We start from the raw sequence: 23,195 nt of genomic DNA on the forward strand, positions 1-23,195 counted from the left end.
TCTCGTGACAGATTTTAGCTAACCTGCATTGGCTCTCTGTTACCTGAAGATGTAATTTTAAGGTTCTTTTGGTTTTATACATAATCATCCATGGAATTGTTCCCTCATATCTTTCAGATTTAATTTCCCCCTATGTTTCGGTCAGAAGCCTTTGCTCTGAAAATTGTGGTCCACGAGTGATCCCAAGAGCCAAGAAGAAATTCGCAGGTTCGAGAGCGTTCTCCATCCGAGCCTCAGTGCTGTGGAATGCTCTGCCCTCTGATATTCGATCTGCAACCTCAGTGGAAATGTTTAAATCTAGGATTAAAACACACTTATATTCTATAGCTTATGAACGACCTATATTTCATGTTGACAATATCTGTGTATTATTTGTTGCGGCCTGGTCATCCCGGAAGGGGGGTTACCTCATGTGTGGTCGCTTCTCAAGGGTTCTTCATTTTCCTCATGTTGAGGTTTTTGAGTTTTTCCTTGCCCTCATGTCGGTTTTAGATCAGGGGATGGAGTAACGATAGTCTGTGGTCTGTGCAGCCCTTTGAGACTCCTTGTGATTAAGGGCGTCACAAACAAACATGACTTGACAATGACAGAAAGTTCTCAGGGAGAAGCCAATACTTTCGCTAGGCACTGTATATGTGACCTGTACATATTTAAGTCACTCGGCGTGTAATAAATGCATACCTGTCAACCTGTATGTTTTTGCCGTACAAAGTAAGTTTATTATGCATTGTAAAACGTGTACGACGTACAAGAAATTCTATACGGAAATCATGCATCATTCCGCTCACACGAGAACAAAGTGAAAGCTGAACAGTAGGCTTACATTACAAAATGGTTTTGAATTTTCTTTGGATACGATCATCAAGTCGCAATGGCCGAACCTGAATTCAAACGCCGTAAGTCATTCTGATCTGAAAACAACAGCTGGGGTGGATTGAGTACATTTGAAATACATGAGGTCTTAAAAAACATTGGATTTCACGCGGTAGTTGTGTAGTGAAAGGAAGTCCGTCACTTTTAGAGAATCTGATTTTTCGGCTCAACTCATTATAGAGAGCCGGCTCTCAAACGGCTCACTTGCTTTGATGCATTATATTACGAATTATTATGTTGTATAAAGAAGTTAAGAAAAAAAAGGAAGTATAAAAGGAGAAAATGAAAAAAGACAGGTTTGTGGTTATCCCTTTAATCAGTATATTACCAACAATAATTTAATGCAGAAAATGAATCAATAATTTGAATAAGAAAATGTATTATTCTACTTGGCAGCACGGCGGCGCAGTGGTTAGCGCTTGTGCGGCACAGTTCATGTCATGGGAACCTGTCGTGGGTTCAAATCCAGCTCCAGACTTTCTGTGCGGAGTTTGTATGTTCTCCCCGTGCTTGCGTGGGTTTCCTCCGGGCACTCCGGTTTCCTCCCACGTTCCAAAAACATGCATTTCAGGTGAATTGGCCGGTCCAAATTGTCCCTAGGTGTGAATGAGCGAATGAGTTGTCTGTCCCTGTGTGCCCTGCGATTGGCTGGCAACCAGTTCAGGGTGTCCCCTGCCCACTGCCCGAAGATGACTGGGATGGGCTCCAGCCCCCCCGCGACCCCAATGAGGATAAGCGGTACGGCTAATGAGATGAGATGAGATGAGATTATTCTACTTAATCATATTTGCATGTAATTTTCCTTCTACAGTGAACGTCCAAGCGACTCCCATTTTTGAACTTTTTTTTATAATAAAACTCATTCATGACGAGCCACTCTGTATCTCACAAAAAATGTTAATTGACCATATATATGATATAACGAAACACGTGTACAGTATAACATGTTAAACTACATAAATAAACACGTTTGAAAAAAAAATATGGTGTAAGATTATTTTGAAAGGGCATGGAGCTGTGGAGCTCGACAGGTATGTAAATGTTTCCTTAAAACGTAAGCGGCAAAAGTCAAACGAAATCGGAGGAAGTATCTGTACTTTGTTTGCCGCCACCAGTGGGAGGCGGACTCGCTGACCGAGCTGAACGCCGTCTGCCGCCGTTAATGGTGTCCCGCATGAATAAAACAGGGCGCCGCGCCGCTTGCAGGCGCGTGCCACGGCCGTTTCCTGTCGAGTCAACATAATTGGTCGCAAACTTCGGGTCAAACTTCCTCGTCCCGGCTGCACGCGTTATAAGGATGAATAAATAAGCACGTTATTGTGCCGGTTCACGCCGTGCTGAATCTGAAAAGCGCAGACAGGAAGTGGACCGGCTAATTGGATGCCGCCGTCTTAGTCGATGTTCCTTCTGCTTCCGCGGGCCCCTGGCTCCGCCTCCTCCGTCCCTCGGTCGGAACGGGACTGGTTTTCGGGACGGGGAGTGAAGAAGGAAGGACGGAAGACAGTGCCACTATGTAGCTCACCAGAAACATTAGATTTACACTCGATTCGGGTCTAAACGACACGGGTTCCCCTGGCGGTGTGTTTTAAATGCGATATTTTGGAGTCAGTCGAAGTTACACCAAGTTGAGTAAAGTCAGTAAAGTTTTCGAGGAACCGGCTCTTTCACCTCGGCCCACTAAAAAGGCTCTTTGGGCTCCCAAACGGCTCTTCAGTTTGTATTTGTGGCTTAATCCGTATTGGAACACAATAATAATGTAACGTTTTGTACCAATTTACTTTAAAAAGGGGGGTAAAATAAAGCAAAAAAAGAAATAAAAATATACCCCAATAAAAAGAAGTAAAAAGCTGTGTGTGAATGGGCAAGTGTGAAGCACATTGTTAAGCGCTTTGGCAGGTCTTCATTGACTTGAAAAGCGCTATATAAATGCAGACCATTTACCATTTATCTAAGAAACATAAACAAAAGAAGAAAAAAAGAAGAAAAATAGGCAAACCAAGAAAAGAAGTAAAAAGATTGGGGGGAAAAAAAAGAAAAAAAGAAAAACAAATAAAAGAAAGAACAGTAAATTGATAAAAAAGAAGATCAAGAAAAAAAAATAAAAAGCTAGGAAAAAATAAACAAAATGAGAAAAAAATAAAGAAAAGGGAAAATAAATTAAAGGTTGAAAAAAAGCAGGGAAAAAGAAGAAAAAGACCAGAAAACAAAGAGAAAAAAGAGGTCTCTTTGATTGGTTTTGTTTTGCATTCAAACAATTTCCAAATATTTCAAGTCAATCATATTGCCAACATTGTACTTCTACAGCGTGAATAAAATCAGTTCCATATTGTGCAACCGACTGAATAAATCCCCAAAAATGTTAGTATTATGTAACAAAAGATACTGTATAAAAAAATCTCATGTAAAAATTGTTGTAAAAACAACCTTTCCAATAGTACTTCATTTATTTGTGAAAAATTGCCGGAAACTCGGCAGTGTCACTTGATGTCAGGTTTTGGACATAATGGCTCATGGTTTGGTGCCACACTTGAGAATAATGTTGCTCACCTTTATTCCAAGAGACTCTCACAGACGTTTGTGTGAACACTCAGACTCTTAGAAGTGCACAGGGAACATTGCTTACACTACACTACATTTCATGCCGCCTGTGAGACAATGCTGAGAGAAGCGCAAGAGAAAAATAAGCCGCATATCATCAAACATTGATTTGCAGTTTTAAATAGGTCCACTGCCCCAACAAGAAACGAAAACCAAACTTGACAAAGTTCAAACAATAGAAACAACGACTCAAACTGTAAATGGAAAGTGCAAGGAATAAAGTAACAAACAAACCTGGAGTGGATGTGAAAATGAAACAACGACTCAAACTGTAAATGGAAACTGCAAGGAATAAAGTAACAAACAAACCTGGAGTGGATGTGAAAATGAACAAGGACGACAGAAAACTCAAAATAAAACAGGAAGTTAAAAAAAATAGAACAAAAAGGAAAGGCCCGAATATGATTAAGTCAATCAAGGAACATGGAGTGAGAAGAAAGTGGATGTAAGAGAATAAAGTGAAAAAAGGAAAACCAAAAAGCAAATCCAGAATAGCAAACAAACAAGTGTGCACAAATGCAACTCAGAAAATGTCCAAACAAGAAACTAGAAACAAAAGACAAACTTGATCAAATTCAAACCATAGAAACAATGACTGAAACTATAAATGGAAACTGTAAGGAATAAAGTAACAAACAAACCTGGAGTGGAAAAAGACTCAAGGAGGACGACAGAAAAACTCAAAATAATACAGGAAGTTAAAAAAAAAAAAAAAAAAAAAAAAAGGAAAGGCCCGAATATGATGAAGTCAATCAAGGAACATGGAGTGAGAAGAAACTGGAAATAGGAGAATAGAGCGAAAAAAAGAAAATCAAAAAGAAAATCGAAAGTAGCAAACAAACAAGTGGGCATGAACGCAACTCAGAAAATGTCCAAACAAGAAACTAGAAACAAAAGACAAACTTGATCAAGTTCAAACTATAGAAACAACGACTGAAACTGTAAATGGAAACTGCAAGGAATAAAGTAACAAAAAAACCCGGGGTGGAAGTGAAAATGACACAAGGAGGACGACAGAAAAACGGGAAGTTGAAAAAAATAAAACATAAAGCAAAGGCCCGAATGTGATGAAGTCAATCCAAGAACATGGAGTGAGAAGAAACTGGAAGAGAACAAAGGGAAAAACAAGAATGCTAAAAAGAATAAAAGTAGAACGCAACTCAGAAAACGTCCAAACAAGAAACTAGAAACGAAAACCAAACTTGATAAAGTCCTAACTAAAAACAACAACTGAAATTGGAAATGGAACCTGCAAGGAATAAAGTAACAAACAAACCTGGAGTGGATGTGAAAAGGACACAAGGAGGACGACAGAAAAACTCAAAATAAAAAAGGAAGTTAAAAAAATAAAACAAAAATGAAAGACCCGAACGTGATGAAGTCAATCAAGGAACATGGAGTAAGAAGAAAGTGGAAGAGAACAAAGGGACAAACAAGAATGCTAAAAAGGAAAAAACAAAGTAGCAAAAAAACAAGTGGGCACGAACGCAACTCAGAAAACGTCCAAACAAGAAACTAGAAACGAAAACCAAAATTGATAAAGTCCTAACTACAAACAACTGAACATGGAAATGGAAACTGCAAGGAACAAAGTAACAAACAAATCTGTCGTAGACGTGAAAATGACACAAGGAGGACGACAGAAAAACTCAAAATAAAACAGGAAGTTAAAAAAAATAAAACAAAAAGGGCACTAATGTGATGTAATCAATCAAGGAACATGGAGTGAGAAGAAACTGGAAGAGAACAAAGGGAAAAACAAGAATGCTAAAAAGAATAAAAGTAGAACGCAACTCAGAAAACGTCCAAACAAGAAACTAGAAACGAAAACCAAACTTGATAAAGTCCTAACTAAAAACAACAACTGAAATTGGAAATGGAACCTGCAAGGAATAAAGTAACAAACAAACCTGGAGTGGATGTGAAAAGGACACAAGGAGGACGACAGAAAAACTCAAAATAAAAAAGGAAGTTAAAAAAATAAAACAAAAATGAAAGACCCGAACGTGATGAAGTCAATCAAGGAACATTGAGTAAGAAGAAAGTGGAAGAGAACAAAGGGACAAACAAGAATGCTAAAAAGAAAAAAACAAAGTAGCAAAAAAACAAGTGGGCACGAACGCAACTCAGAAAACGTCCAAACAAGAAACTAGAAACGAAAACCAAAATTGATAAAGTCCTAACTACAAACAACTGAACATGGAAATGGAAACTGCAAGGAACAAAGTAACAAACAAATCTGTCGTAGACGTGAAAATGACACAAGGAGGACGACAGAAAAACTCAAAATAAAACAGGAAGTTCAAAAAAATAAAACAAAAAGGGCACAAATGTGATGTAATCAATCAAGGAACATGGAGTGAGAAGAAACTGGAAGAGAACAAAGGGAAAAACAAGAATGCTAAAAAGAAAAACCAAAAGGTCAAGACGAAATGAGAACACGAAGGATTTAAACCAGCACGTAAAGAACTGATAAATAGAAAGGACATTAAGTGAAGAAGCAAAAAAAAGGCAGATAAACTCGAACAATTACCAAAGGACTCATAGAATTCCTGAAGTAGCTGACGCTTTCTTATCTCTCATATGATTAATGTTAACAATTAAGCCGGAATAGAAAGCCATGCGCGTGCTCGCGCGCGCGCGCGGGCGCCACTAATTTGATAAGAGGCGAGGATGCCCCGAGGGGGCGGGGCTTCGTCCCCGGGAAAAGCCCACGCCTGCGCGCCCACGCGCACCCGCACGGCGAGCACGCGCGCACGCCAGCCAGCGTGTAAGACGGCTGCGGCGCTCAGGAAGGAGGACCAGGACCGGGACCAGGACCAAAAACCGGAACCATGAGGACCCCAATTCATGTCGCGCTGGGATTGGCTCTTGCTTTTGTGACCGCTGCTACTTTTCCCGCCAGTGTGAACATCGGTAAGCCTACCTCTATGCATCGGAACGCGATAATATCATAAACTTCATATAAATCATATATGTTGCAGTAATTATGATAATGAAATCATCTTTATGTCATGTGTGTTTAGCTCCAACACTCCAAAGCGTATCAAAGTTTGTCCATGTCAACACACATTTATATCAACTCGAATTTGTCTTTGTGTGCGAGTGAGTGCCTGTTTACAGTGAACCCCCGTTTATGGCGGGGGTTACGTTCCAAATGTAACCCATAAAACCTTTATTTTTTGACGACTATTCCACTATATACCTCTTTTACAGTGGTCCCCATCAATTTCTGTACCATAGAATAAGTATGATTTTTGACAAAATTGTCGCTGTCAAATTTTTATTAGCCGTCGACCCCTGTCATAAAATGAGTAACATGTTCACCACAGAAAAAAATAATTTGTTCAGTAAAAAAATCATTTCACCAGATGATGGCAGTAGCCCTTTGGCCACCTCGCCCATGGCTTTCATTGAGAATTTTAACCCGCCGCATTTCCGACATGGCGACTGTAAATAAAAAAGGAAAGGTGACTGTGAGGCCCGTCAAATGGGAATTCGAATATTTTTCACCGAAATCTGAAGCAGCTGCGTGTGTCTAATTTGCCAAGAGCCTGTGGCGGTCTTCAAAGAATATAATATCGAGAGGCATTGCCAGACAAAACATGCCGACTACATAAATCTAAATGGAAATGAACAGTGTGAAAAGGTGAAGCAACTAGAAGCAGATTTAACGGCACAGCAAAGCTTTTTTCGTGAGACCCTGCGAGTCAAATGAAAATGCTACAAAGGCGAGCGCTGCAAACCTTTCACGAAGGCTGACTTTGTTAAAGACTGTTCAAAGAATGCCAGGCTGAAAAGTTAGCACTTACAGGTTTTTAGCTTACCAAATCTGCCCCGATTTCTCAGTTTCTCTCTCTCATTCGCTCTCTCTCTTTAGATATTTGTCTCTCTGCATCTCTCTCGATCCCTACCTCTACCTTTCTACATCTCTCTTTTTCTCTCCCTCTTTCCATATCTACCTCTCTCTCTTTCCGCCTCTCTTTATAGCTCTGGGTTTCTCTCTCTCTTTATATATTTGTCTCTACATATCTCTCTCTTTTTCGCTGTCTTTCCATATCTACCTCTCCCTTTTCTCCTCTCTTTCTACCTATCTCAGTTTCTCTCTTTATACACTTCACTCTACAGCTCGCTCGCTTCCAACATCTACCTTTTTCTCTCCCTCTTTCCATATTTAGCTCTCTCTCTTTCTTCCTAACTTTCTACCTCTTGGTCTCTCCTTCTTTTTCTCTGTCTTTCCATATCTACCACTCTCTTTACTCCTCTCCCTCTACCACTCTGTTTCTCTCTCTTTCTTACATTCTCTATACATTTCTCTCTACATCTCGCTCGCTTCCTACCTCTACCTTTTTCTCCCCACCTCGCTCTCTTTTTCTCTCCCTCTATTCATACCTACCTCTCTCCCTTTCCTCCTCACTTTCTACCTCTCAGTTTCTCTCTCTCTTACACTCTATCTCTTAATACATTTGTCTCTGCATCTCTCTCGCTCCTACTTCTCTCTAATTTTCTCTCTTTCCATATCTACCTCTGTTTCTCTCTTTCTTTCATTCTCTCTATACATTTCTCTACATCTCGCCTGCTTCCTACCTCTACCTTTCCTCCCTACCTCTCTCTCTCTTTCCATATCTACCTTTCCTCCTCTTTCTTTCTCAGGTCTCTCTTTCTCCCTCTCTCTCTCTCTCTCTCTCTCTACATCTCTCTCTCTCTCTCTACATCTCTCTTGCTCCCAACCTCTCTCTCTTTTTCTCTCCCTCTTTCTATATTTACCTCTGTCTATTTCTACCTCACTCAGTTTCTAGCTCTTTCAACCTCTCTGTTTCTCCCTCTCTCTTTCGTTCTCTCCCTTTATATATTTCTCTCTACATCTCTCTTGCTCCCAACCTCTACCGTTCTCTCCCTGCCTCACTCTTTTTCTATCCCTCTTTCAATATCTACCTCTTCCCCCACTCTCTCTTTATATAGGTCTCTGTACATCTCTCTTGTTCCCTAACTCTACCTTTCTCTCTCTCTCTCTCTCTCTCTCTCAAACTTGCTTGCGAATGGTCAATTTCACTGCATACTTAAAAAACAAAGGCTATTTTAATATATTTTCAAAATGAATTACTTTGCTGCATATTTTTTACATTATAATTGGTAATCTATCATTGAAAACAAAATTACATCCGGAGCGCCTTTTGGAGCCTTTTCAGTAAGCAGAGTCAAAAGAGCTGGTTTTCAAAAAGAGCTGAAATCCTAATTATTGTAAATGTATGTTTTTTGGGTGGGGCGCCCCCTGCAGGCGGACTTTTCCCGGCCGGGTCGCACGAAGGGGAAGTGTTTCGCTTTGCCGTAGCCCAACGCGGTGCCGAAATTCCCAAGTTGCTGCCTCAGATGGAAGCGGTCGACACCGGCAGTAGCTTCGCTATGACCTACGCTTGTGAGTGCCTTCAGAGCAAGTTCTTTAGCACCATATTTCTCATCATCACTCAGTTTACCCGTGTTGTACAAAGTTGTTTTGGCTGAACTATTTCCCATTATGATCCATTGCAACATTGTACAATGTGGCTGTAGTGTCACCGAGTAAAACCACCAAAGAGGGACTGTGACAGCAGTGTGGATGTTATATTGATATTCCCTTTCCTGGATCGTGAAAACTGCATCATCCTCATGTTCATCGTCACAATATTCAACATCGTGACTGTCAGATCATCATTATCATCGTCATTATCGTGTCCATCATTATAAACTCATTATCATTATAATGTCATCTTCAGCATCTATATCATCTTATCACCTAAATTGCTAGCATAGCAATGATCATCATGATAATCCTCATTACACTTATCTCGATGATCATCGTTATCATTATTGTCATTACCATCTTATCATCCTCATCTTCATCATAATAATCATCATTGCACTTATCTCGGTTATCATGATCATCGTTATCATTATTGTCATTGCCATCTTATCATCCTCATGTTCATCATGATAATCATCATTATACTTATCTCGACTATCATGATAATCGTTATGATTATTGTCATTACCATCTTATCATTCTCATTTTCATCATGATAATCATCATTACACCTATCTCGATTATCATGAATCGTTATCATTATTGTTATTACCATCTTATTCTCATGTTCATCATGATAATCATCATTACACCCATCTTGATGATCGCGATCATTGTTATCATTGTTGTCATTACCATCTTATCATCCTCACGTTCATCATGATAATCATCATTACACTTATCTCGATGATCGGGATCATCGTTATCAATATTGTCATAACCAACTTATCATCCTCATGTTCACCATGACAGTCATTACACTTATCTCAATTACCATGATAATCGTTATCATTATTGTTATTACCATCTAATCATCCTCATGTTCATCATGAAAATCATCATTACACTTATCTCGGTTATCATGATCATCGTTATCATTATGGTCATTACCATCTTACCTTCATGTTAATCATGATAATCATCATTACACTTATCTCAATTATCATAATCATCGTTATCATTATTGTCATTACCATCTTATCATGCTCATGTTCATCATGATAATCATCATTACACTTATCTCGATGATCATGATCATCGTTATCATTATTGTCATTACGATCTTATCATCCTCATAATAATCATCATTACACTTAACTCGATTATCATGATCATCGTTATCATTATTGTCATTACCATCTCATCATCCTCATGTTCATCATGATAATCATCATTACACTTATTTCGGTTATCATGATCATAGTTATTATTGTCATTACCATCTCATCATCCTCATGTTCGTCATGATAATCATCATTACACTTATCTCGATTATCATGAATCGTTATCATTATTGTCATTACCATCTTATCATCCTAGTGTTCATCATGATAATCATCATTACACTTATTGATTACTGTATCATGATCATTGTTGTCATAACCAGCTTATCATCCTCATGGTTATCATGATAATCATCATTACACTTATCGATTATCATGATCACCGTTGTCATTACCATCTTATCATCCTCATGTTCATCATGATGATCATCATTACACTTCTCAATTATCATGATCATCATCATTACCAGCTTATCATCCTCATGTTCATCATGATAATCATCATTACACTTATTTCGATTATCATGATCATCGCATCACTGTTGTCATTACCATCTTATCATCCTCATGTTCATCATGATAATCATCATTACACTTATCTCGATTATCATGAATCGTTATCATTATTGTCATTACCATCTTATCATCCTAGTGTTCATCATGATAATCATCATTACACTTCTCGATTATCATGATCATCGTTGTCATTACCATCTTATCATCCTCATGTTCCTCATGATAATCATCATTACACTTATCTCGATTATCATGATCATCGCATCACTTGTCATTACCATCTTATAATCCTCATGTTCGTCATGATAATCATCATTACACTTCTCAATTATCATGATCATCATTGTCATTACCAGCTTATCATCCTCATGTTCATCATGTAATCATCATTACACTTATTTCGATTATCATGATCATCGCATTACTGTTGTCATTACCATCTTATCATCCTCATGTTCACCATGATAATCATCATTACACTTATCTCAATTATCATTACCATCTTATCATCCTCATGTTCATCATCACGATCATCAACATCATGATCATCAATTGGCTCTCCATCATTTTGTTCTCATTGTCAACTATTTTGTATTCTCCGTAATTGCAAAATCATTTTTGTCACTTATTAAAATTATAATGAAATATCATACGCATGATTATTATCATCATTACGTTCATTACATCTTAAATCATCACCATTTTCTATATTATCTAAATTGTAATCATAATAATCATTAAAGTTACCTTCATTATCATAATGATCATCATTATCCCGCTCTTGCTCCTTTCTGGTTAGCTTTATCATATAGCATACATGATTTAATCCTTGATGAAAAAAGACTGAAGCAAGTGTTTAAGCCTTTTTTGTGGAGTACTTAATCATATTTTATTTTGTAAAACCGTGAACATAGACAAACAGTTTAAAGAGGATATATCTAGAAACAATAATAAACGTATATATTCTACTAAAGTAGTCCAAAAAAACACAACAAATGTGTTAAAGCGGTCAATTACTGTCATTTAAAAACTTACAGTTTTAGATCTTCCAAGTGTTCAATGTTGAGCTTTAAGCCTGTTGCTGGGTAAATTGTTTGTCTGCCATGTGCTTTAATACTGTTTCCTGTGTTTCCTACAGCAATGCGGGAGGGTCAAAAAAATAAAAAAAAGAAGAAAATTGCACCACTAGGTTTTTAAATGACACTGTGGGGGCATAACAATCGTCATTACTCTCTTATCATCCCCTCTATGGTCACCATTAGGGGTTCGTATGGGTGCTTGAAATCCTTGAATTTCAATGCTGTGTTTTCAAGGATGAAAACGTGTTTGAATTTTGAGTGAAGTGCTTGTAAATGCTTGAAATCGTTGCCATGTTTCTCCACATGTCTGATTGACAGTAACGCTGGCACTGCTCTTGGGTGGCTCGCTCTTCCATTGCATTTCTTTACCCTTGGATAATGGGCAGTTGGCATTAGTTTGTATGGCATTGCCCTATCATGCATTTTACTAAATATTCTTAAAATCGTACATCTTGATAAATGCACATGCGAGATTAACAAATACACGATTAACACTGGATTTTTTTTTTTGTAATGGTACTGGAAAAATTTAAAAATTGGGCGTTGAAAGTCCTTAAAAAGTGCTTGAATTTGACAGTAAAAAGGTGTACGAACACTGTATTATCTGTTATGATCGTCTTTCTTATCAACATCCTTTTTTTGTCATCCTAATTTTAAAAATGAAAATAATCAAAAATGGTGGTTATTATTATATTATTATACTGTGGGATAATATTGATCATCATGATCATGTACATCGTCTTTTCCTTTTTGTGTTTGTATATATATATATATATATATATATATATATATATATATATATATATAAATATTTGTATTTGTCACGATTGCCATGGCGCTCAATTGGCCCCGATCGTGTGGCGCCAGCTGCTGCTCGTTGACGGATTGGCTTTCCTTTTATTTAAGCTCAGTGCTTTCACTCTTCCTTGGTCAGTCTGTCAACAAACCTCTGCCCCGCAAAACGTGAGTTTTGACCCGGTCCTGTTGCCTGTTGGTGTTTCCTGTCCCGTATTGTTTCTGTTTATTTTGTCCTGTTTAATATCGGTTTACAGTTTATTTCCCGTCTAGTTTGTCCTGTTTATTTTCGATATCCTGTTTTAATATCATTCCTGTCCGCCCCATCCTGTCCGGTAATGACCCCATCCGTCCAATATCTGCTCGGGCAATTGGTATTGATCTCGTCGGCCTCTGGCTTCCTATCATTCCACACCAGACTGCTGCCTAACGTGCATGACTCCCCATTTCCCATAAATAAAAGGCTTGTGTGAGAAACGTCACGCATTTGGGTCCTGATCCAGTTCCGGATATATATATATATATATATATATATATATATATATATATATATATACATGTATATATATATATATTATATACATATTTATTTTATTATATTCACTGCGGTTGAAAAGAAAAGTCACAGTTTGTGATTTCTCTTAATCACAAAAGTGTCACGGACCAGGAGAATTTAGAACCCACTCGCGTAACGCACTCACAATTTATTGAGGAGAGGAGGAATGCGCGCACACTCGATCCGGGGATGGATGGTCGCGGAAGTGGATTCAAATCCGAAAAAGAAAAGTTGTCAAGAACAAACGGATCAGGCTAAAAATAAAACAGGATCAAACAGGCAGATTCACAGAACTCGGCTTTTAACATAAGTCTCGCAGAAGTCTCACAGAAGTTTCACAAATCCTCAGACAAACTAACGGCTCAAAGGATCGCATTTAAGTACTGCCAAGGAGCAATCAGTCAATGCGTCTCAGCCGCTGTCCATGGGCGGGGCCAATTGGGTGCCGTGGCAACCGCGACAGAATCCGGTGCCACCCGGCTGGGTCCAACTGGGCGCCATGGCAACCGTGACAAAAAGGACTGCATAGGTTACAATTGTACCATCCCCGATCTCAAACCAACATGCGGGCAAGGAAAAACTCAAAAATCTGGAGGAAAATAAGAAACCTTAAAAAGGCCTCACAAGTGGTAATCCCCCTTCTATTGGCATTTTTTGTTAATGACATTCTTAAATCTTCATAATTAGCATACTTAGCATCATATCAATCATCCTTATGATTACAGTCTTAAATATCGTTATCACACTTATCATCTCAGTACTATCTCATGACTGTTGTCATTTGTTTGTACATGATTCAAATTGAATCTTTTCTTCCGGCGCCGTCACGAATGGCAGCCACTCCAGCAGCTCCCGTGTTATTTTCGATTGTTCTCGATTGTTCTCAGCTCAGGGATGCTGCTGGAAATGTGAATTTCCCTTCGGGGATGAACAAAGTATCTATCTATCTATCTATCTATCTATGATATATTTTGCATAATAATTCTTCTAATGGGGATCATGATCATCATGATTATCGTCACTGCCCCCGTCAGGATGTTTGTGGTCCTCAGGAACGTTAACAGCTTCACTTTCACTGTACCTTTATCATCCCTATTTTAAAAATCATCCTCATCAAGCTAGTATGGGGGAGGGGCTTTGTCCCAAATGCAGGGGCCCATCAAAGGTTGCGGCAGCGCATTCAAAGGCGCACGGAGGGCCCTAGGGCGTCTCCTTGATGTTGCCGTCGACAATGAGTTGACCTCCTTCGGTCGTGGCCACCACAAAAGACGAAAACGCCACCAAAAACAGAATTTCTCATTCATGCTCTCACGACACTTCCGGTTCTCTTCAACTCTTCACCCTAACTTTACTTCCTGCTTGGCTTCTCCTTACACATTTTTATTTTCACTTCCTGTTTCCAGTTTCAACTTCTTGTTATCTCTTTTCAGTTCTTAATTTTCCTTCTCTGTTGTCTTTTAACTCCCTCTTCCCCATTCAAGCCACAACTTGCTTGAACGCTTTCCACATACAAAATTACTGCCGTCTCTTGCCACTTCCTGTTGTGCCTTTCAACTTCCTGTCATGTCTTTTTTACTTCCTGTTTACGCTTCAACTCCCTGTTGTCTCTTTTCACGTCCACTTTTTCTTTAAACTTACTGGTATTGCCATTATTTTGCTTCCAACTTCCTGTTTTTACTCTTTACTCTATCACTTCCTAGTTTTAGCTTTCAACTTCCTTATTTTCCATACAGTTTACTCTTACTTCCTTATTTTCCATACAGTTTACTTTTTAGAATACTGTCTCTTGCCACTTCTTGTTTTCCCTTTCAACTTCCAGTCATGTCTTTTTACTTCCTTTTTACGCTTCAACTTCCTGTTGTCTCTTTCCGCGTCCAGTTTTTCTTTTAAGTTACTGGTATTGTCTTTATCTTTAACTTCCTGACATGGCTTTTTACTTTCTTTTTACGCTTCAACTTCTTGCCAGCTCTTTCCACGTCCTATTTTTCTTTTAACTCACTGGTATTGCCATTATTTTACTGTTTTTTTGCTTCCAACTTCCTGATTTTAGCTTTCAACTTCCTTATTTTCCATACTGTTTACTCTTTTAACTTACTGGTATTGTCTTAATCTTACTGTTTTTGCTCCCAACCTCCTGTTTTCACTCTTTCACTTCCTGGTTTTAGCTTTCAACTCCCTTAATTTCCATACTGTTTACTATTTAGAATTAATGCTGCCTCTTTCCACTTTTTGTTTTCCGTTTCAACTTTCTGTCATGGATTTTTTACTTCCTGTTTACGCTTCAACTTCCTGTCGTCTCTTTTCTTTTCCAGTTTTTCTTTTAACTTCCTGGTATTGCCGTTATCTTACTGTTTTTTTTTTTGCTTCCAACTTCCTGTTTTCAATCTTTACTCTTTCACTTCCTTGTTTAGGCTTTCAACTTCCTTATTTTCTATACTGTTTACTCTTTTTAGAATGAACGCTGTCTCTTTCCCCTTCTTGTTTTCCCTTTCAACTTCCAGTCATGTCTTTTTACTTCCTGTTTACGCTTCAGCTTCCTGTCGTCTCTTTCCACGTCCAGTTTTTTTTTAACTAACTGGTATTGTCATTATCTTACTTTTTTTTGCTTCCAACTTCCTGTTTTCACTCTTTACTCTATCACTTCTGGGTTTTAGCTTTCAACTTCCTTATTTTCCATACTGTTTACTATTTAGAATTAATGCTGTCTCTTTCCACTTGTTTTCCCTTACAACTTCCAGTCATGTCTTTTTACTTCCTGTCCCGTTTTTCTTTTAACTCACTGTTATTGTCTTTATCTTACTGTTTTTTGCTCCCAACTTCCTATTTTAACTCTACTTTTTTTACTTCCTTGTTTTAGCTTTCAACTTTCGTTTTATCATCCTGTTTACTCTTTGGAATGAATGCTCTTTCCACTTCCTGTTTTCTATTTCAACTTCCTGTCATGTCTTTTTACTTCCTTTTTATGCTTCAACTTCCTGTCATCTTTTTCCACATTTCGTTATTGTTTATAACTTACCGTTATCACCTTTATTTTTGTGTCGTTTTTCTGCAATTCAACTTCCCTGTTTTCGCTCTTAACTTTTTTTACTTCCTGACTTTCAATTTCAACTTCCTGTCATCTCATTCATTGTGTTTTTTTTTGCTTTCAACTTCCTGCTGTCTCATAACACTTGTCGTTATTGTTTTCAAAATCGTAGGTTGCTCCGGTGCCAGTACCGCTGTTTTTTTCTGTCAGTTAGCCACAATAAGCTAGTTAAGATAATTGCATGCCCCTGGCTAAAGACTACTGTATTGCATTCTCACCAACACTACCATTTTACACTTTTCTCCCCTTAAAACGCCTAAAAATTAAAAAAACACAATCAAACGGTTTTTAAAATTCAAAGGTGGGCTGTGTCATTTGAGGTGTCCTTAAAAATGTTGAAAGTAGAATATTTTCCCGATTAAGTATGTGTTAACAAGGCCCCACTGAGTTTAAACAGCCCTTGTAATATTCTTCCCACTGCGTCTATCTGCTTTTTCTTACTTTGAGTAAAGTTGTTTGTGCAATGTAACACAGTAGTGTCATGAAACGAAACTGGATCAGGACCCAAATGCGTGACATTTCTCACTTTTATTTTACGGGAGTCATGCACGTTAGGCAACAGTCTGGCATGGGATGATAGGAAGCCAGAGGCCGACGAGATAGACACTAATTGCCCGATATTGGACATGTGGGGTCGATTCCGGACAAGACAAACTAGACAGGAACGAAACTGGAAACCGATATTAAACAACAAGACAGACAGGATTGATATCAAAACAGGATATCAAAAATAAACAGGACAAACTAGACAGGAACGAAACTGGAAACCTATATTAAACAGGACAAAATAAACGGGAACAATACCGGACAGGAAATACCAACAGGAAACCGGACAGAGTCAAAACCCAAATCTTGCCGGGCAGAGGTTCTTTGAAGGACTGACAAAGGAAGAGTGAGAGCACTGAGCTTAAATAGACGGAAAACCAATCCGTCCACGGGCTGCAGCTGGCACGACACAGGTGGGGCCAATTGGGCGCAATGGCAACTGTGACAATTAGCTAGTAGTTATTTGGTGTTTAAATTCTATGATCACCATATTGTTACATTGTAAGAATGTTTTACTTAGCCTAGTAAATCTAATTATTGTCAAGAGGTTTGGCATCCCCAATTTAGACAAGTAAAACTGGAACTTGGATACATGATATAAGTTTTCCTACTTAGTGAAATTTAAGCAGTTTTTTGTAGGACTATAAGTAACTACCTTGGTTTCCTCCAATTATTTTTAAGGTTACATTGTTCAATTACCATAAACCAAATTTAGTAATTTTATTCAACTATCCAGTTATTATCTGCACTGCATATCCTCAGTAGGGTTGCGGGGGTTCTGGAGCCCATCCCAGCTATCTGTGGGCAGAGGACACCCTGAACTGGTTGCCAGCCAGTTGCAGGGCAAATTTTGTTAAACAAGTTGCATTACTTCAATATCATGGTATTCTGATTACGTTAGTGATTATATTTTTCAACATGTAACTATTAACTTTATCGGATTACATTTATAAAGGACCAGGGTTGGGCAGGGTTACTTTAACTTGATTACTTTCAATTACTTTTGGATTCATGAACTAAATATGAATAAAATTATGACTCACAACAAGTCATAACAAGCTTTCTCTCCTGGCTTTGATCTCTTTGATCTTTGGCAAAACTAACAAAAAATGCGACAGAAACAAAATGAAAATAAATCCAAACAGCTTGCCAACATCATTTCTGCTGTTCCATGTATTCCGTTACTCCCCAAATTTAATAATTTTATTCATATTTAGTTTATTTTGTCTTTTATTAGCATATTTGGTATTGGAGTAATCCAAAAGTAATTGAAAGTAATCCAGTTAAAGTAACCCTACCGAACCCTGTAAAGGACACCCTGCCAACCTTGAAAGGTTGGCATGTATGCTATTGTTAGCATGATAGCTCACCCTTTCCTTTCGTCATCATCCTTCTGATCTCCTCTTTCTTCCACTCAGTCGCTTTACTTCCACATCCTCTCACATTTAGTAACCCTATAACTAGGGTTTGCGGGACCTTTCAGTCTCTTTGCCTTGGTGTCTCTTAGGGAGTAGAGATCGAGAGGATAGGATCCCCAGTCCCCTCGCTCCCTCCACTATATTCGCCTCTTACGACACGCAGCGGACCACGGTGGGAGAATTCCCAGGGGGAGAGAGCCCCTCACCACAGGACACTTTTTTATTTTCAGGGTAGATAGATAGATAGATAGATAGCATGATAACTTAGGTGTGTCTTTTTTTGTTTTAATGGTTTTATGGTTCATTGGGGTGGCACTGCAGCTTAGTGGCACAGTTCTGAGGTCATGGAGTCAAATCCAGCTACCAGCCTTCGTGTGCGGAGTTTGCATGTTCTCCCCGTTGTTGGGAATTAATATCAGAATGTACCGTATACCAAATTGGTCAAATTAGTTATCTGACTCTATTAACCAAACACAACCTACATTCACCCAACAATTGGCGCTCGTTTCTTGATGGAAAAGATGAACAAGAAAAGCCGACATTTTCACACGGGGGCAGATTTCATTTCATTAGCAATTTAACTCAGTGTACTCCATCGAAAATGGCAGAATTAGTGTCATTGGAGTCTCTGTGAAGCCCTCTTCAGAAGTCCTCTAGCTTTTTCTCTCGGCCCACGCCCTTCCGCAAGATGGTGTGCCGACTCCTCCCATGGGCGCGCCAACGAAGCCCAACGTGAGCTTCACAATCTCAGAGACGAACGCCCCCGATGTCTGTGGTTCCTCAAAACAACGGAGATCGTTTCTCAAAACATCGCCTGCCGTCCTCCGTCATCAGGGCCTTTCTGCGTCTGGATGTGCTGATTATCTTATCAGCCTTACGTCCTGTTCCTGCCATTCCTGTAAACCATATTTCCTACCAGGGTGCCCTGAACTTCAGTAAATAGTCAGTAAATAACTACAGCATTAAACTCAATTAATGTAACTTGTATTCAATAGTATTAAATCATTTATAGTCAAATGTGTAAAATCCTTCACCGTGCTTGAGGACGTTTCCTCCGGGCACTCCGCTTTCCTACCAGATTTCAAAAACATTAATGTCAGGTTAATTGGCCGGTCCAAATTGTCCCTAGGTGTCTGAAGGAGCAAGGGAGTGAGTTGTTTGTCTCTGTGTGGTCTGCGACTGGCTGGCAACCAGTTCAGGGTGTCCCCTGCCCACTGCCGGAAGATAGCTGAGATGGGCTCCAGCACCCCCGCGACCCTACTGAGGATAAGCGGTGCAGCGAATAAGATGAGTTATCTGATCCATTGACCAAACACAACCTACATTCACCCAACAATTTATGCCCACTCGTTTCTTGATGGAAAAGATGAACAAGAAAAACCGACATTTTCACACGGGGACGATTTAATTTCATTAGCAATTTAATTAAGTGTTAAATTTTCCTCCCAGATTTCAAAAACATGCATGTCAGGTTAATTGGCCGGTCCAAATTGTCCCTAGGTGTGAATGAGCAAGGGAGTGAGTAGTTTGTCTCTGTGTGGTCTGTGACTGGCTGGCAACCAGTTCAGGGTGTCCCCTGCCCACTGCCGAAGATAGCTGGGGTGGGCTCCAGCACCCCCGCGACCCTACTGAGGATAAGCGGTGCAGAGAATGGATGGATGTTTCATTGACCTACTCTTTTTCACGAAAAACTGCTGACACTGTGTCAAATGTGTCTACTGGCATCAGTCTGCTCGCAGTTCGCAAAGGGGGTACACGCCGTGATGGGCGTGTACGAGCAGAGGACGGGCCACATGGTGTCCTCTTTCTGCGCCTCACTTCACGTCAGCTTCGTCACTTCTTCGTCCCCGACGCCGGCCGACAGCCCCTTCGTGTTGCCTCTGCGGCCCGGCCTGCAGGAGGCGCTCATGTCCCTGCTGGATCATTTTGGCTGGCAGCGCTTCGTCTACATGTACGGCGCACAATCAGGTGAGCGCGACAAGTTAAGACGGCTCCGGCGTGTCTTGATGCTGATGAGACACATCGGGGCCACGGTGATGCGTTCAGGCGTCTCCGTCCTGAAGAAGGTCCTGGAGCAGGCGGCCGAGAAAGGTTGGCAGGTGACGTCCGTCAACCTGGATTCGCTCAACGAGCAGGGCTTCGTGCAACTGCTGGCGGACCTGGACTTCAAGAAGGAGTTCCAGGTGGTTCTGGACTGCGATTCGGACCGTCTGAACGCTATCCTGGGTTTGGTGCGTCCCGTTCTTCTTGATGTATCTACTCGGTGATTGAGTGATAATGGTTTTGTTTGGTTTTTGTTAGATTTCAGCGCAGAGAAGGAACCTGAAGAACTATCAATACATACTCGTCAACATGGTAAGGATATTTTTATTTGATTTTTCTCGATTTTGTACTGTTGGATTCGATTTTTGTGAGATGTGTCCTGTATGGAATTTGGAATTTCTCTCGCGCTGACGCCATCTTCTGGCTTAAGTCATCATTGCAGCCTGTAACTTTGCAATAAAAGTCCTCTCGAGCTTTATTTATTTTTAGTCCAAATATTCGGCCAAATCCCAGAAGTTGAACATGTGGCGTAGCTACGGACTGTCTACGCCAGGGGTGTCAAACAAGAGGCCCACGGGCCAAATCAGGCCCGCTAGGGAATTGAATCTGGCCCGCGAGACAACGCTGAGGGAAGTGCAAGAGAAAAACGAGCTGCAGGTTGAAATATGTCCACTTGATGTTGCCAAAGCCAGGTGCCTCGAACAAATGCTGTACTTGTATTTCTTTCTCTCTCTCTCTCTCTCTCTCTTCCTCCCCTTTTTGGTCACTATCTCTCTTTCACCCTCTCTGTCTCTCTTTTTCTCTTTCTTTGTTCCTCTTTGTCTCTCTGTCTTTTTACCTTCTTTTGCTCTCTTCCTTTTTTCCTTTCTCCCTTTCTCCCCTTCTCTATCTCTCTCTTTCTATTTCTCTTTGGATTTTTTCTCTCTTTCTCCCTCCTCTCTCACTATTTCTCTTTTTATCTCTTTTGCTTCTGACATTCTCTCTCTGTCCCTTTCTTTGTCCCACCCTCTCTCTTTTTCTCTTCCTCTGTTACTCTTTGTCTCTATCTCGCTCTGTGTCTTTTTACCTTATTTTTCCCTCTCTTCCTTTTTTCCTATTTTCTCTCTCTTGCTTGCTTTCCCCTTCTCTCTTTGTCTCTTTCTCTCTTTCTATTTCTCTTTGGATTTCTTTCTCTCTTTCTTCCCCCCTCTCTCACTATTTCTCTTTTCATCTCTTTTGTGTCTCATATTCTCTCTCTCTTTTCTTTCTCTCTCTCTTTCTCCCTTTCTTTGTCCCACCCTCTCTCTTTTTATCTCCCTCCTTTTTTCTTGTTTCTTTCTTTCTCTTTTCTCTTCTTTCTCTCTAATCTACTAGTCTGGCCCACGAGAAAATGTTTGTTCTGTCGTGTGGCCCCCGAGTTAAAATGAATTTCAATTTTGTCTTTTGTTTATTGCCTCAAACAGAGACTTTTATTTTAAGTCAGAAAAATAACCTTATGGTGGGTTTTCTCAATGTTCTCTGGTTGATTAATAGTGGTCAGCAAATTAAACTACAACAGCTGCTTTGCGTGTGGCGCCTGGTTTTAGCAATATCCAGCGGACATATTTGAATTTGCAAACAATTTTTTGTTTGTTTTTCTCTTAGCATTGTGTCGCGGGCCACAAAAATGATGTGGTGGGCCACATTTGACCCACAGACCACGAGTTATACACATGTGTTCCAGAATTGTTAACGTGGTATTCCTCCTACCTTCTCTATTTGAGGGCTTTGCGGAGCTGAACTTGACCGAGTTCCACGCGCTGTCCCCCAACGTGACGGGGTTCCAACTGGTCAACTGGTCCCAAGCTTCCGTCCAGAAGGTCCAACAGGATTGGATGAACTTTGAACCCAAAGACGGCAAGGCCAAGCGGCGCCCCCTGCAGGTAGGATCCCAGGCGGTTCCCCAGTTTCGCCGGGCTTCCTTGACGGTTTCGGATGATTCAGTACGCAGGAGCTCTAACCTACGACGGCGTTAGCGTGCTGTCGGCGGCCTTTCAGAACCTCCGAAGACAACGTATCGACGTCTCTCGTCGGGGGAATGCCGGAGAATGCCTGGGGAACCCCCCGGCGCCCTGGGGACAGGGTATCGACATACAGAGGGCGCTGCAGCAGGTCCTGAGCACATACACCTTCTTAGAGTCTCATTCTGCATGTTAGGATACTCTTGACCTTGGTTTATGCCCTACTCTGGCTTTATCTGCATCTTTTTCCTTTCTCATTCTCTTCTTCTTTTTTTTTCCTTCTTTGTCACCCCACTTTGTCCCCAATTTTTCCTCTTCTTTGTCCTCTTTGGCTTTCTCCTCTCTATTTACTTTTTTTCTTCCTCTTCCTCTGACTTATTTTTCTTGCTTCCTTCCTCTTCTTCTTTGTCCCCCTCTACTCTTCTTCTTTTGAGTCTTCTTTTTGTTTGTGCTCTTTGTCCTCCCCTCCTGTTTTTCTCCCTCTTCTTTGTCCTCTTTTGCTTCTCCTTCTCACCTTTCTTCTTATTATTATACTTTTTCCTCCTGTTTTTCTCCCCCATCCTTTTTTCCTTTGTCCCCTTTTAAATATTTTCCTTCTTCATTGTACTGGTCTAATTTTACTTCTTCCTTCTTTTTCTTTGTCTTCTCTTTCTTGTTTTCTTATCCATCCTCTTTTTCTATCTATTTTCCTTCTTGTTCTTATACTTCTTCGTCCTTCTTTTTGTCGTTTTAAGCTTTTCTTACTCCCTATTCTTTTTTTACTCGTCTTCTATTACTGTTTCTTATCCCGGTTTTCTTTTTTCTTTTTCATCCTCTTCTTTCTCTTAATCGTCTGCTTTCTTTTTCTTCCATCTTCTTTTATTCCCTCTCTTTTTTATTTCTCTTCTTTTCAGTCCTTTTATTCTTTTCCTTCTCCCTCTTTTTCTTCTTCTCCTTCCATTTTATTCATCCTCTCCTTTCTATTTTTCATCATCAACTTTCTTCTTCTCCACCCTTTTATTTGTCCATTTTTACAGTGTATTATTTCCTCTTGTTGTTCTTATATTTATTTTTCGTCCGCTTATACTTTTTCTTTTTCCTGTT

At 39.8% G+C, this 23,195-nt stretch overlaps 2 protein-coding genes across 3 annotated transcripts in view; one reads left to right on the forward strand and one right to left on the reverse strand.

Moving 5' to 3' along the window:
- sra1 (steroid receptor RNA activator 1) overlaps nt 1–23,195 on the reverse strand; it is a 90,365-nt gene that overhangs the window by 56,009 nt on the left and 11,161 nt on the right. The gene's annotated exons all lie outside the window — the stretch shown is intronic.
- The window catches only part of LOC148349136 (glutamate receptor 1-like), a 35,481-nt gene continuing 18,537 nt past the window's right edge, over nt 6,252–23,195 (forward strand). Inside the window, exons 1-7 of one of the 2 annotated variants that reach the window (XM_088321556.1) lie at nt 6,252–6,387; nt 8,750–8,887; nt 19,819–20,058; nt 20,137–20,321; nt 20,392–20,445; nt 21,876–22,034; nt 22,096–22,263. In XM_088321556.1, coding sequence (XP_088177682.1) covers nt 6,306–6,387; nt 8,750–8,887; nt 19,819–20,058; nt 20,137–20,321; nt 20,392–20,445; nt 21,876–22,034; nt 22,096–22,263 — 1,026 coding nt within the window. In that variant the 5' untranslated portion in view covers nt 6,252–6,305. Of the gene's footprint in view, nt 6,388–8,749; nt 8,888–19,818; nt 20,322–20,391; nt 20,446–21,875; nt 22,035–22,095; nt 22,264–23,195 lie in introns of both variants that reach the window. The other variant, XM_088321555.1, reaches the window with a different exon arrangement.

Source organism: Urocampus carinirostris, chromosome 17 (assembly GCF_059441175.1).
Source record: "Urocampus carinirostris isolate Australia breed hairy pipefish chromosome 17, RoL_Ucar_1.0, whole genome shotgun sequence".
NCBI lineage: Eukaryota > Metazoa > Chordata > Actinopteri > Syngnathiformes > Syngnathidae > Urocampus > Urocampus carinirostris.